General features: G+C 44.3%; 1 protein-coding gene across 1 annotated transcript; it reads right to left on the reverse strand.

Moving 5' to 3' along the window:
* Positions 1 to 3,324: 3,324 nt before the first annotated feature.
* On the reverse strand, positions 3,325 to 5,815 carry LOC124365367. Its single transcript, XM_046821344.1, has 3 exons — positions 5,745 to 5,815; positions 4,774 to 5,683; positions 3,325 to 4,671 (listed from the first exon to the last, which is right to left on the reverse strand). The coding sequence occupies exons 1-3, from the start codon at positions 5,813 to 5,815 to the stop codon at positions 3,325 to 3,327; spliced, it is 2,328 nt and encodes a 775-aa protein (XP_046677300.1).
* Positions 5,816 to 15,395: the final 9,580 nt, after the last annotated feature.

A 15,395-nucleotide genomic window follows, 5' to 3' on the forward strand; every position in this document is an offset into this window, starting at 1 on the left:
AGTCAGTAGTTTGTAGTAGTAGCCCCTCGTTGCCACACTTGTCGAAGGCCTTGCTGACATCTATCAGGACCGAAGTTGGAGAGTGGTGCTTCTTCTCCGTCCGTGCTGGTGGGGTGAGGAGATTGAGCACTTGCGAAGTTGAAAGGTGGTGGGATAATGTCCTTCTAAATCCAAATTGTTCGGTCCTGATAGAGCTGAAGAAGTCTCAGGGACATCTCCTCCAGTATGATCCGCTCGAGATCTTGGGAGCGCAAGGCAGCAGTGAAATCGGCCTGTGGTTCGCAGGTAGAGAGCGGGGGTCCTTGCCAGGCTTGGGAATCTTGATCACCCTTTGACATCCTTCCAGAGTGGTAGGGAAGTTGCGGCCAGTCGAAGCAGGAGTTCAGGATGCAGGTGATTGTGACGATCCACCCAAGCCGGCAGTTTATGGACGTGCAGGAGTTCCACATGGAGTTCGAGGGCCCGGGAGCCATTCTTCGGGCGGAGGCGACGAAATGTCTCGTACCTCGAGTGGTTGTCACGGGGGGCAGTGGGTCGTTCTTCGTCTGGTGTGTAGTCGTCCAGGAAGTTGCTCAACCATCTCGCAGGTGTCCAGGTCGTAGGACATCTGGGCCAGTGTGCGGCTGGGAGAGAGAGAGAGATGAGAGTAGGAGGAGAAAGAAAGAGCGAGTAAGAGAAGAGAGAGAAGAAGAGAGAGGAGAGAGAAGAGAAGAAGAAGAGAAAAGCAAGATGAAGAGAGAAGAGGAGAGCAGAGAGAATGGAGTAGCGAAGAGAGAGAAGATGATAGAGAGAGGAGTAGCTAAGAAGTCAAGAGGAGGAGAGAGAGAGACGAGAAAGAGACAAGAGAAAAGAGAGAAGAGTAGAGAGCAGAAGAGAAAGATAGAGAGGAGAAAGAGGAGAGCGTGAAGAGGAGTAGAGAGAGAGAGAGAAGAGAAGAAGGAGGAAGAGCGAGCGAAGAAGAGAGGTGGAAGGGGGGGGGGAGGTTAGAGAAGAGAGAAGAGGAGAAGAAGAGTAGGAAGAAGAGAGAGAGAGCAGAGAAGAAGCAGAAGGAAGAGGAGAAAAGAAGAGAGCAGAAGAGAGAGAGAGGGAAGAGGAAGAAGAAGAGAGAAGGAGAGAAGAAGAAGAAAGAAAGAGTAGAAAGAGATGAGAGAGAAGAGAGAAGAAGAGAGAAAGAGAGAAGTAAGTGAGAAGAAAGGAGAGAAGAGAGAGAAAGAAGAGAGAGAAGAGAACAGAAGATGAGAAGAGTGTCGGCCTTTTCATGTGGACCATGGCTGTCAGATGGGAGAGAATTCTGCGAGTCTGCCTTGAGATCTTGGTGGATGGTGGGCAGCGGGCGGTGTGGTTGGGGTGTGTCCCGGGTGGGGTTTTTGCGGGGCAGGGGCGGGGGTGGCAGTGGCAGCTGGCAAGCAGGCGTGTGGGCTGAGCAGGCTTCGGCATTTCCAGCTCGTAGTCGAGGAGTCGGCCTGGGTCTGCGCTCGGAGGCTGGGTGTCGGCTCCTTTGGGCCTCAAGGTTGAAGGGCGTGGTGGTGGGAGGGGCTCCGACTCCTTGGCCTTCGCCGCTCGTGAGCGGCCTCACGGTTTTTGGGGTTCCGTGGTAGTCGGTGGCGGCGGCAGAGCTGGACGGTCTCAAAACCATCATCCTCGTCCTGGCTGTCAAGTGGAGGAAGGAGGGTCAGGGTCGGCGATTGTTGTGAGGCGGTGGGGGAGGGCATCCTCGTGCCTTTGCGCGGCTGCGTCTTCGCCGGGGCAGGCGTTGGCTTCCCAGCCTTGGCTGCAGCCGAGTACCGTAAGAGTGCTCTGTCGCTCCGCTTTTGAATTGGCACATCCCCTGTAGTTAGCAGACAGTTGTCAGTGTGCCTCGCCGCAGTTGCAGCACTTCGTGGTACAGGACGCCTCCTTTTCGGGCAGGAAGCTTGGAAGGGATGAGGAATCACCGCAGCGCACGCAGCGGTGCTCCCGGTGGCAGTGTTTGGAGTGCCGTGGCCGAACTCGGGCACCTGTGGAACTGGTTTGGCCCGCCGCGACCTGGTGAAATTTCTCACCTCCAGTCTGCAGTAGAACAGGCTCTTAGTACCGTAGAATTTCGGGGCGGCGTCTCCGTCCCTCGTGTTTACCTTAGGGAGAGTCTGACCAGAAACGGCTGGGTTGGCTGCCCTCCTGGATTCAGCAACTTGGCGTCCGCGATGTGAATCCCTCCTCGTGGATCTCCGCCATGACTTCCTCAGCGTCGAGTGGAAAGGCAGACCCTTGACGGAAACCTTCGCAGCCTCTCGCTGGCCGAGGTTAAACGGTGTGAAATACAATATCCCCTCGCTCCTGGAGTATCGCTGGAGCGACCGGAAGTGGGCCACCGTCGGACGTTCTTTAGACGAAGAGTTTGGCTGTACACACCGCATCCAGGTCGCCCACTAAGTAGCTGCCTCGGGTGACGGCATGAACTGGCCCACCACTTCGGGACGTCAACGAACAAACGGGCGGGGATGCGAGGTCTCTCACAACCTCCACATTCTCATCGCCCGCCGTTCTACGGCACATGGGAGGGAAGGGCTGAGTCGGTCGTCGCCTGCCTATTCGCATTGAGTTTGCGGAGCAGACGTCCGACCGGCTCATGGCTCCCTGGCCGTTTTTGACCGCACCATGGATGGGCTCCGGGGTAATCCGGACTACACCTGGGCCCTGTCTCTCCTGTCCAGGTGGGTGTTTGCTTGTTGAAGGCTATATTACCTTGTACTGGAAAGTCGTAGATAGGAAGGGCACGCGGCCATCTGGAGGGGGTCTGGACAGTCTCCTGATTACAGTGGAGGCTCCTGAGTAGTTGGAGTCATAGGCGGGCCGCAGTGTCCGTGAAATCCGCCGATTGGCTGAAATGGCCATTAATCAAGCCTTTTTTTTTGGCGATGTTCTTCCAACTTCGCCGCTGTCGACTGCAGTTGACTCTGGCAGGGTCAGGGTGGCCTCCTTCGTGTCAAGGGAAAGCTCTCCGTGGCGGCGAGGAAGACCGTCGGGCGGGTCATTGAGCCGAGTTCTGACGATCGGTGAAGTGGCCTTTAAGAAGGCCTTTTTGGGCGGAAGTTTTTCCACTTCGCCGATGGTGGGGCGGCAGCGGTGCGCTGGCAGGCTGCTCCTGTGTCTCCAACGGGCCGTGGGAGGTCGCTGGGGCAGCAGGTAACCGCAAATCCGGGCTTTCAGGATTGACTTTCCGAAGTGAAAGTCCAAAGTGGCCTTTTAGAAAGGGCCTTTTGGGGCGCCAAAACTGAAACTGTTTTGAAGCCGCGCAGGGCATTCCAGGAGAGCAGCCAGTGGCCCGGGGAGGCAATTTTCTCGTCAGGGGGTGCCGGCAGCACTTCCCTCGATGTAATCATAGTGTTCTGGAGTGAGTCTCGATTTTTTGATGTTTTCGGATCCACGTCTAGAAGAAGAATGCGATGATGGGCTTGAGGAGCAGTCGGAGTACATCCAGCGGATGGTCTGCTGGATACAAGCCGGAACGCCCTGGGCTTCCAACACCGTGAAAATGGCCTGATGTGACACGGTGTCGAAGGCCTTAGAAACGTCCAGCTGCACTCCGACTAGCTCCGAACGTTTACCCAGGCGGATGACCTCGTCCAATATTGTACAGTTGACGAGGCATCCGTTCCCTGGTCTGAAGCCCCGCTGACGGTCCGAGAGACTTACCCGGGCCGTCAGCCGGGCCTCAATGCCGGCGCTATAAATCCTGGCCAGTAAAGGGGCAATTGTTATTGGCTTCCAGTTTTCAGGACGAGCAAGGTCCTTCCCGGGTTTCGGAATCAGGGTGGTTCGATTCCTGAGCCATGACGAGGGGAAGGCGCCCCGGAAGAGACAGATGTTAAAGAGAACGGAGTGGGTCCCGGCCGCGCCAGCATAACCGGTAATGGCCCTCTTCGTTACTCCATCTAGGCCGGGGGCACCCCCGGCCTTGAGTCTCCCGACGCGCCTCCTTACCTCGTCCCCAGAGAAGGACTCAACGAGCTCGTCCTCCTGGAGGTCAACGCCCCGTTTGCTCAGGGTGCAGTCGACCGGCGCTCCCCACATCCCCCGGTAAAGCTCGAGGGTTTCCCACTTTGGTGGCATTGCACGAGGCCCATCGGCCAGCAGGTCCCCAAGTTCATTCTTGAGGACCAAATCTGCCAGGCACGATGGGTTCTTCTTATATAGCTCTTGGGTTCGGGCATACCTCGTCACTTTACGGCGGGTTCTCTCAGAACGCCCGGTTGTGGGGAACGCCGGCCGCCTCACCCTGGCCGTCACTGGTTGCGTTGCAACCATGGCCGCCTGGAGCTCCTCCACCAGTTCGTCCAGCCGAACCTGGATGTCGCCTTCCTGGGCTGCTAGTTCATTAAGCCGGGCCCCGACATGACACACCGGCTCGGTCCCCAATATTTCATCAAGGACCTTCTGCCAATGCCCACGCCGGAGACCGGGGTCGGGAGCCGCCCCGGGAGGCGACGCCGGTGGAGAGTCCCCAGGCGGTCGCTGTCTCGGTAAGTGCCTTACATGCGTTTCCCGAAGGGGAGTGGCCGTTGCCGGCCCTTGTTCCCCATCGGGAGGTTCAGCCGGGGCCCCTAGCCCGGATCCGTCCTCCCGATCGGTCCGGGGAGCCGGCCGTCGGCCAAGGACTCCGGCCTGACACCCTAGTGGGACTAGGGACCCCTAGGCGTCATGGCCCACAGGGTCTTGGCCATAAGGTTCCCCAGGGGAGTCATGTCCCTCTGGGGAAAAGTCACGTCCGGTAGGTAGGTCTCGTCCAGGTACCCCGGGGAAGTCATGTCCCACCGGGGTGTCGTCTAGTCCAGGTGCTCCTCGCTGTCCAGCTGATGGAGTGGCGTCTTGGTCGGGTTCCCCTGAGGAGTCATGTCCGTCCGGGGTGAAGTCGATTCCAGGTGCCCCGGGGGAGTCATGTCCCACCAGGGCGATGTCAGATCCTGGTGTCGATGGTCCACGTCTGGGGGCCGAGGCCAGGCCCTGTGATGGAGGATGGGGGGCAGGCGGCTCCGGTGCGTCCAGGAGGCCGTATGGGTAGCGGTAGCCCCGGAGTGTCACGAGGCGGTCCCGGACTTGCCGCTCCGTCTTCCGGGGAAGTTCCAGGGCCACGTAGGCGGAATACCCCATGGCCCTCCTGGTAGTCCTGAACTCCAGGTAGCGGCGGATGAAGGTCCGGTCCTCGTCCTCGGTCCATCCGGAGCTCCGTGGCCTTGCAGGTAGAATAGGTGCGGATGCACTCGCAGCACGTCTGTCCTCCTCCCTCAGGCGCTCGACGTTCACCTGCTCAGGGTGGTTGGCGCTCCGATGGACGCCCAGCCCTCGCTTGTTGGGGTACACCCTCCCGCAGTCGGGGCAGAGAACGCCCACGGCTACGGGAGACCCCTTGCACTTTGGGAGATGCACGGACGCTCCCCGGAATGTTTTGAAGAGCGTCCGGCACCCCGTGCAGCGAAACCTGAGCAGGTGATCGCCGTGATGTTCCTCGTGGTGGTCCGTCAGGTCCCTCGCCAGCGTGAACCACGACTGGCACAGGAGACATTTGGTTGCCTCCCATGCCAGTCGTATGATGCCATCTGTACGCCAGCAGCCCCAAGTTGGGGCGTTGTCCGTTGTGCCAAGCGCTCCTGGCAGTGTAAACCGGGGGGGGAGCCCGTCCCCACCGGTTTCCGAGGCTTTTCTTCTGTGTCAAAAACAATGGAGGTTCTGTTTATGTGTGAGAGTTGTTAGCTCCCACACCCTACACCACTCCGGAGGGGCTGCCTCCTAGGGTGGAGTGGTACACCCGTAGCCCGAGGGCCTCATGGTAATCCATGGAGAAGTCTCCCCCCTCAGGGGGGTCGGCCCACAGGTGTTCTTGTAGGCCGCTTCACTCCTCGGAGTGGCGTTCCGACCCTCGGTGTTAGAGGGAAGTGCCAAGGGACCGAACTGACCTCCTCCGGTTACCCGGACTCGGCCAGTGTCCTCGGTCCCCTTGCGGCCTGGGGATCCCCCGGGGTTCTCACCCGAGCTCACCCAACCTCCCCGTTGGGGAGGGAGGACCCTCTCCGCCAGGGAGGCCTCTCAGGCAGGCAAGCCTCCCCCGCGAAACCACGTCACCGGGGGATGGAGTGTGCCTACGCCGACCCCACCGTCCACCGGGGTTGGGTACCCGATCTCCGATGGGATTATTCGGCCCGGCGGCCCGGGGATCCACCGGGGTTGGTTACCCGATCTCACCCAACCTCCCCATTGGGGAGGGAGGTTCCTCCCCGCAAGGGAGGCCTCTCGGGCAGGCAGGCTTCCCCCGCGAGCCATGTCACGGGGGGGCCAGCCATCTTGCTAGCAATCCGACCCTGGCATCCACCGGGGTTGGATACCCGATCTCTGCCAGGGTTGCTCGGACGCGAGACTGACTGAGAGTGTTGGATGGTGGGGGTGAGAAAGTCGGGGGACATGCGTGACTCATTAGCCTCCATGGCATCCGCCCAGGGACTAGCAATTCCCTAACACGGATGAGTCCGAGGACCGAACCCATGACGTTGCCCGGTTGCAGGTACGTGGACCCTGAGTCTCCGCCATTTGGGCCGGGTGTATTTGCAGCCACCCGACCCTTCGACAACCAAGAGAGTCATAGTTACTCCCGCCGTTTACCCTCGCTTGCTTGAATTTCTTCACTTTGACATTCAGAGCACTGGGCAGAAATCACATTGCGTCAACACCCGTGGGGGCCATCGCAATGCTTTGTTTTAATTAGACAGTCGGATTCCCCTGGTCTGTGCCAGTTCTGAGTTGATCGTTGAACGGCGACCGCGGAGACAGGAGGCCCGTCCACGCCGGCCGCACCGGCACCCCCCGGAAGTAATAAAAAAGACCAAACAACCGAAGCGTATTCAAGCAGCTGGAGGACAAGGGACTCTACAAGTAGCTTACAAGACAATACAAGAGCATTAGAGCTAAAGCCGTGATCTTCTGATGAGAACATAAGAATACCAATTCACCTAGATTACACCACATTTTTGCATTTTCTGCTGTATAGCTGTCTCTGGTGTCGAAACGACGTAAAGAATTCATCTTGAGCTTCAGACGAACAAGACTCCAGATTTCATAAGTCAGGTCTGTGACAGCATCATATTCCAGTCGTTGCACTAAGAAGACAGATAACTGGAGCAAATCGCAACAAAGATTTTTAGGTGTCTTTGAGAAATTTTAAGATACTGCGCAGTCTGGAAGTACCAATTTATGATGTAAATTGTTGACCCAATAAATAGGATGATTTATAGTGCGATCGAATCTATAGGTAATCTAATTGCATGTGTACATATCCGTAAGTAATAATGGAAGTTTAACCTAACGTAAATCTATAATTTTCAAATTTAAATTGAACCTTATAGTGTAATATGAATCGATGGGATTAAGTCAGCCTCGCCACTACAAACAATGTAGCCAGTTGCTGGGCAAACCTTTGTCTGTGAAAGCTACTCCATTATTGATGGCGGTAACATTGGCCTCTTTCAATTATGTGGTGAAAAAGCCTGGTTCATTTGTCAGTTTATCTTGGTCTCCATTAACGCAGTCTATGTTTGGTAGTCATTTATGTATGGTTAAAGCACAATATCTATTGTATCTGTCTCTTGTTCAATGTATTCTAGGCGATGTTTCACCACGAACTTCTCACACAACTCCGGAACTGTTATTTTGCTTACTTTACCTCGTCGCCACATCAAGCCTGATATAGCAAGTTTAATTATGTTTATATGGATATCGACTAATTACACTGTTAAGAGAGATTTCACGTAAATTATAATAATCTCCATTAACTGATCTTACCTAATTTTTTCGCTCCAACTTTCTACAAATACTACTTTTAGTTATATCGACACTATTTCGCAATAAAACATTCAAAATTAATAAAATTCTACTTGGAATATGAGAAATTTATTTGAAGTATGTTATAAAAAAGTCTTGGTACTGGTTTTATCAACGTATGCGTCCATCGCCGATATTATTCTGTGAAAGGGTGTTGTCCACGTACCGACTCACAGTAGTTTTCAATACTAACTTTTCTACTTTTATCTGTTCCATTTTTGTCTTCAGCTTCTGTACTTCTTGTTTCAACGAATTTATATCTACATCAGGGTTTGTCATTTTGGAATTTAGGTGTTCTTATATTTCCAGGATGTACTGTTGTAATGGAATGTAAGCTTTGGAGAGAGTCTTTGAAAACAAGTTTGGCGACCCAATTTGATAATTTGATTATGAACTCTTATGTTTTTACGGAAACACGATTACTATTATTGTTATCATTAATGGGAATAATAGAGGCGACCTCAATACATTTTAAAAACAGTTTGATTGACTATGCATTTCCAGGATTCTTTAGTCCGAAATTAAAAAATGTTAAAAATACTTACAGTTTATTATATCAATATTGTCACGGTCTTTAATTATGAATAAAATCCACTTACTTTTTCAAGGTGAAATGTCAAGTTATAAGTTTAGTGATAGGCCTAGCAACTATAGATGGAAATTATCTTTTGTTTTAAAATCGTCTCTTGTTTCGAAATTGTGCGTCTTTTACAGAAAATAATGGAGAAAAGTTTTAATATATCTTTATTTTACAATCATATCTTTGTAGGCCAAGTTTTAGCATGCGCTAAATAACAACTTTTGCTTAACGAATCTCTAATCTAGTTGGTTTGCCCAAATGTATAAAAATTAAACCTATTTTTTTTATTTACTTGACCCAAGTTTAGTATAAATATTACAAGCAGTTAAGAGAGTTTTAAAAAGAGTTAGTTATTTAAAAGTTTATAGTTATAGTTTATAAGTTTATAGTTATAAAAAGAGATACTATAAAACCTCAAAATCGTTGAGATCTCCTTGATCACCACAAGTTTGTTCTAACCGTCCCAGTAACTCTACACTTGTGCCAATACCGTATAATCTGTGATACAACTCCGATCAAACAGGCAAATCAACGAGAGTGAAACAGGATTGGTCAACATTACTACATCATATAAAACCTATAAAACAACATGTAATAGTAAGTAATGTAGTTTAATACACCCAACCCCCATACATAGGGGTGGTAGACGGACCACTTCACCGTACATTGTCCCTGCAGTTATGGAGAATTAGCTGATATGTTGTGTTGTATTGGATGCAATCTCTACTATAACTTAGTGCTCTGACTCGATCAAATCGAATCTATCATCAGTGTCAATCTCTACACACTCCTGTACTTTCAACCAGCATCTGATAAAGCCACAACCACCGCGTCACACACTGCAGTATCACTTGTTTGAGGTGACAACCATGGTTGCGTGCCTTTGCCATGTGGACGATTAACTCTTCAAAAGGTAATTTCTTCAATATCTGCTAAACAAATTTTATTTGTCTGTTGTCACTAACAAACAATAATTCTGTTGTAAACGCTAGTTGTTGAAAACATCAACTTCCGTTAGGAAGTAATAATAACGAGATCGATCGAGATATTGGACATTCAATATACAACTGAACTCTTAATATCATTATCATCCAATTCAGAATTGAATACACTAATTAGTCGTACGATAGGAAAGTTTGCTGGAATGGAGAGAAGAGGTCGGACGTTATACAACAGTTTAAAGTACATTGGGTACAATACAACATATATTGGCAGAATTTAAAAAAAGATACCAAGGTTTAATTGTAGACATCTATGACGCTCATCAAAATTCCATGTTTGGACATGCTCCATTAAAGAACTCATTTATGTCTATGTAGAAATTATTTTAATATATTATTTCAATTCTATCGAGCGAATTCAGGTTAATCAACTGAGTGAAAATTTAATTAATTTAAAATAAAATATGAAATTCTATATTTTTTTCTTTATTGAAAAGTCGATGTGCATTATAGAATCTAAGAAACAACAACTTAGTACTTGAAGTGTAACTATATCAATGTGTACTTTGTATGTTAAGAACCAAATATTGAAAAATGGTCATATTTTTGGTTCAAAAACATCAATAGTAGCTGATGTAAATAAACCTAACCACAAATCTCGGTTTCAGAGTCGTATGTAAATCATATGTATCACTTTTATTGCACCGCAGTAAATATTGGCCAGCATGAGGTCGGTCATTCCCGCCAACTGTCGCTCACTATTGGTTTTGAATTACATTACATTATTGTTATACACGCGCAATAACCGACCTCGAATCAAAACATGTACATGCACATTACAAACCTTTTTAATTCCTTAATATCCTAAAATCAAGCACATATTACTTGTATTTTAATATAGTATGACAAAATACTGGTAAATAAATTAGGATTTCGGCCGTTTCCTATCATTCTATGTATTATACAATAAATGTATTATACATTTTGTAAAATGTATAATACAACGTTTCTAGGATTTAAATATATCCTCTCCTTCAATTGAGGGTACAATTAGTACATGAAATTTAGAACGTGCAGCCGGAAATGAAGATAAAGAAAATGTAAATATTTAATACACACGAAAACTGATTGGAGTTCAGACCGGAGAAAATAAAGATGTTGTCATTAAAAAGGATACAAGTCATGAGCACGGAAAGTCAAGAGCACAGACTGACGTCACACCGGCGTACTCTAAATCTATATATATAAAAATGAAACTGTTCGTGTGTAACAGCATCACTCACAAACGGCTGGACGGATTCGCCTAATTTTTTTTTAATTTGTTCGTCTTGATCTGTAGAAGGTTATAGGATACTTTTTATCCCTTTCCCGATTCAGGATTCCGCCCCACTGGTTACAGAAATACCCGTAAGAAATGCATTGCAGCAAACATATGTTATTAAGTGAAAGAGTCTTTTCAAATTTTTAATCAGCTGTTCTTTGTAAACATATATAATGCGACAAAAAATATATTTATATATACATTTCTTTACACTTATAGTTTTAAAGCATAGAGTAAGCTTAAGAGAAACGACAAATTTTGTTTAAACTGTTTCTGCAATCATAATATATAAAAATGAATGTTTGTGTGTTTGTCCTTTATAGACTCAGAAACTATTGGACCGATCACTATGAAAATTTGTATTTTTCTATGTAGAAGGTTTATACGCAATGCCCATTGATGTAACTAACCACCAGGCTGTACTGCAAGATATAAAAGTTATCAAAGCGCCTGCACATTATAAACTGCAATTACAACACAGTAGTTACGTATATTAAAATATCCAAACACTATTTGAAGGCAAAGAAATATACGGGCAAAGCTTAAGAGACGCGTGCGAAGCCGCGGGAAACAGCTAGTGGAGTACTAATAGTCCCCTCTCCTGAAGAATAGGGTAGATTAAGTCCCTCCAAAAGTTTTGTTATATATTTTGTAACATATAACGATGGTAAATGTCCGAAATACCATTATCCTTTCAAACCTTCCATTGTCAATAACAAAACTTAAACAAAGTATTCATTTTCGAGTATTGTTTATTAGAAAGATGAACTATTAAGTTTTACAGGATAAACTTAGGCTTTCAGTTTATTTTCTAACCTTTTTTCAATTTAGCTTGTGGATTGGCTAGTTTTATTTTCTAAAACAAACCAACGCTGTACATAATAATGCAAAGTTTGATCAGAAACGTAAAAAAATATATTCCAGTTATTTAAAAACTTCAATTAAATTAGTTATTTAATTGAAGTTCGATCTATTGGAAACACATAGTTTTTTAATGTAATAATTACGTGTACTGTAAAAGTTCAATTACATGGCACTGTATTGGGTAACCTATTTTATAATTTAAATAGCTAGGGATAGCTTCCAGTAAGGTGATAAATCTCATTCCCAGCGTTGATATTCTGAATACAAACATTGTCTATGGTTTACGACATGGTTTAGTTATTTAAAAAAATTAACTGTATTTAGAATTATATTTGAATCTAATGTGGGATTAGTTTTTTCAGTGTTCTCTTAGCGGATGTTTTAATAACAACACTCCCCTAAACACTCTGTGTGCGTTAAGTAACACTTTTCCTAAAATGTGTACACTTAATATCAGATATATTACAGTATTTCAAAATGAAAAGTTGTGTTATAGAACTTTAACTTTGCTTTACCCCTAATTTTTATAAAGAATGTATTTTGTTTTCAAATCAAATTCACTACACAAAGATCACATGGAGGCTCACCTCAGTTTAATGAGGACTTTCAATATGATTAATTGTTATAAATAACAGACTGCATGAATATAGTAAGTTAAAGTTATCAGTGACAGTGATCTGTAACAGTTGATACCAGGAAATAGGTTTTCAAGTTGCATGAATATTGTAAGTTCAAGTTATCAGTGACAGTGATCAGTAACAGTTGATACCAGGAAATAGGCTTTCAAGGAAGGAAATGTAGGAGGAAACCATGCAGACAGTGGATGAATTATATTAAACCGCAGAACCAGATGTTATTACTGTTTGCCCATATTTTGTACAGCTTATCCTTCCGTTGTTTATAGCGTCTAAATCTCGTTTTTTTTCCATTTTCGAAAGTACACCGTTCCATTATTATATTTGACACAACTAGTAGATTATATGAATGGACTGGTTTAAGTTGTGAATGAAAACTGACTGCTTGGAAGTGGTCTTGCAAGAGGAAAGAAATGTAGGAGGAAAACCATGCAGACTGAGTGTGAACGATATTAAACCGGAGAAGTAGATTTTATTGCCCTCTGCCATAACTTCGTACATCTTATCCTTCCGTCTTTTATAACGTTGTAATCCCGTTTCTGACTATTATAATTACGATTATACAATTTCTATTACTATAGCTGTTAAATAAAACTTATTATATTTTACTTGTTTTATTTTTGTTGTAATTACTCTATATCAATGCATGATAATAGCGATCTAATATATAGTACATAAGTAGAAATACCTTTATATTATTCATTTTATACTACTTATTTTACGTGCAATGGATTATTGTACTGTTTAATTTAGTTAAGTTTGAAAATGTTCATTACTGCAATTTTTTGTTTTAAATTTTACGTTTATGTTTGAGCAGGTGTATAAGAGATTGACGTAGGATGTTGAGTAAGACAGAGGTAGAGTTCAGTCCTCGAAAAGTAGTATCTTAAGCCGGAAAATAAGAACTCTACAATAAAGAACAATTGGGCGAAAATCTGTTTATAACATATGTCTTCTAAAACACCTTAAATTAAATTGTTCTTGCTAAATTCAAATTTCATTATTTTTTATTAAATTTCTGTTCGATATAAAATATTAAGGTTTTCAAGGCTATTCACAGAGATACAGATAGTAAGATATTACATGGTTTAGAGATAATTTGAGATTTTAATATGATTTGCCTTAGCGTTTTAGTCAATGCACGTTTATACAAAACATCATAGGCTATAAAATTTGCATCCAAGGTCCTTACATACGATATAAGTATGTTCATATTTTTGCCAAATTTTAATGGCTTTAATTAAAAACCAAAACCATTTTGCCTAACGTCAGCTTGCATGCCATTACCTAAGTCGTAGAAGGACCTATGTTCCGTTACTAACAATAATTATCAATGATCTTTCTCTATCAGAATCTCAAAATATTTACTATTATGAAATCTGTGACGAATACGTAATTGATATATTCATATTAGTAGTTACTCGTATATATGTGGTACAATGTATTAGTAGCTTACAATCAAAACATTCTAATTCATATTATACAGTAATCAACCCCCCCGGACCGACGCGCCCTTACAGTTAAAAGTAAAAAGAGATAAAGTTAAAATTTTACTTCAGCCAAAAGCCCACCGTGTATATTATTATTGCAGATCATGCTTCTCTAAGTGTATAAAATATTTAAAGCTAAATTTAACACCCCTAAGTTACAAATGTTGCGCCTGTATGTTATTAATTAATTTCTCAAAAACACGATAAGAATACTCATATTGTTCATACGATGTATCTCTGTGAGATCAAAGTGACAGAATTGTCATAAGATGATGCACACTATCCATGACTCCAATGATTTTAAAAACCAACTTTCTATTTTTTTTATTATGTGTAACGTTCAACTTTCATAAAAACGATGAAATTACACAAATAGCTAATTTATCTTCTTGAATCACACTCAAGTGACAGATATTTAGCCCTTTATATGTAATGCTAAGAAGAGAAGCTCGATATATTACCCTGTAGCACTCGCCAGGTGCGTCAAATAGACACAAGCTGTGGTGAACGGTCTGGGGTAATATTGACTCTTGCACATAAGAACTGCTTTATTGCCGTCTGAGAGACAAGTTGGGTTGTACCTCATATATCACTCGAGTTTGTCTGGGTTGTTTCCATTTTATTTACTCTTCACGGCTTAACTACGTTTTACTTTCTCCTTCACACATACAATAAAAGATAATAATGATAAATTTAGGATTTTAATGAACAACTTAGTTTTGAGATTATTAATATTTAAAAAAAATGTGTTTTTATCTTCCCTACTTACGTTTTGGTATGTATGAGTTTACTTGCCCATCGATGATAACCAAACGGAAGGACAGCATTTATGTGATTGATCATTTTTGTGCAAAGAGATGTTTTGATGCCAGATGAAGCTAAATATATAGTTTAAATATTGTTATTTACGAAGGGAGGTTTGGAATGATAATGGAATTGCGAAATTTTCCATCATCATACATTACGAATAAGTAGCTTTAACACTAAATTTGAGGATTGAAATATACCTTTTACCTAAGTTTAGAAACCCTAAGGCATTAAATACAAATTAAAACATGACAGGAGAGTTTGTGCTCTGGGCTCCTGTGCGGTAACATTGCTTGGTTCATTCTCTATAGTCTGGACTTCATACAGTTTGTCAGGTATAACATAATTACGTTACCTTTTCGTAGCAGTGTCGTGTTTTTTTTTTTTTTTTTTTTTTTTTAATTTTTTTTCGCCTTAGTGTTTTATTGTTTTTTTTTACTGAATAATGGGATGAATACTCCAAAAGTATTTATGTGCTTTTTTGTAGTATTTAACGGTGGCAAATGTCAGAAATCTTATTATTTTTTTAAAAAAACATTCTTATTTTAATCAAAAAGGATATATAAATTATGAGATACTTTTTTACACGGATAAAGTTGTAAAATACTAAAAACGTTTTGTAAAACGTACATTGGCCTCACTTCACCTTCCATAGCGTGCATGCTGGCCACAGTTCATATAGCTAAGTAAAGTTCATGTTGACACATGATACTCTAATCCACGTTGACATCCATGGTTAGTACGATAGGGATTACTGCCTGTTTCAAAATTCAGGTCAGCCATAATAAAACAAGGGAAGAAATTACACCTGTGAATAATTTACTTAACTTTTACATACACAAAAGTTGCTAACTCCGAATTCAAAAAGGTTTCTATGGTTTCAACCACTATTTAAATTCCACTCAAGAA

The sequence above is a fragment of the Homalodisca vitripennis genome, chromosome 6 (genome assembly GCF_021130785.1).
Source record: "Homalodisca vitripennis isolate AUS2020 chromosome 6, UT_GWSS_2.1, whole genome shotgun sequence".
Lineage (NCBI taxonomy): Eukaryota > Metazoa > Arthropoda > Insecta > Hemiptera > Cicadellidae > Homalodisca > Homalodisca vitripennis.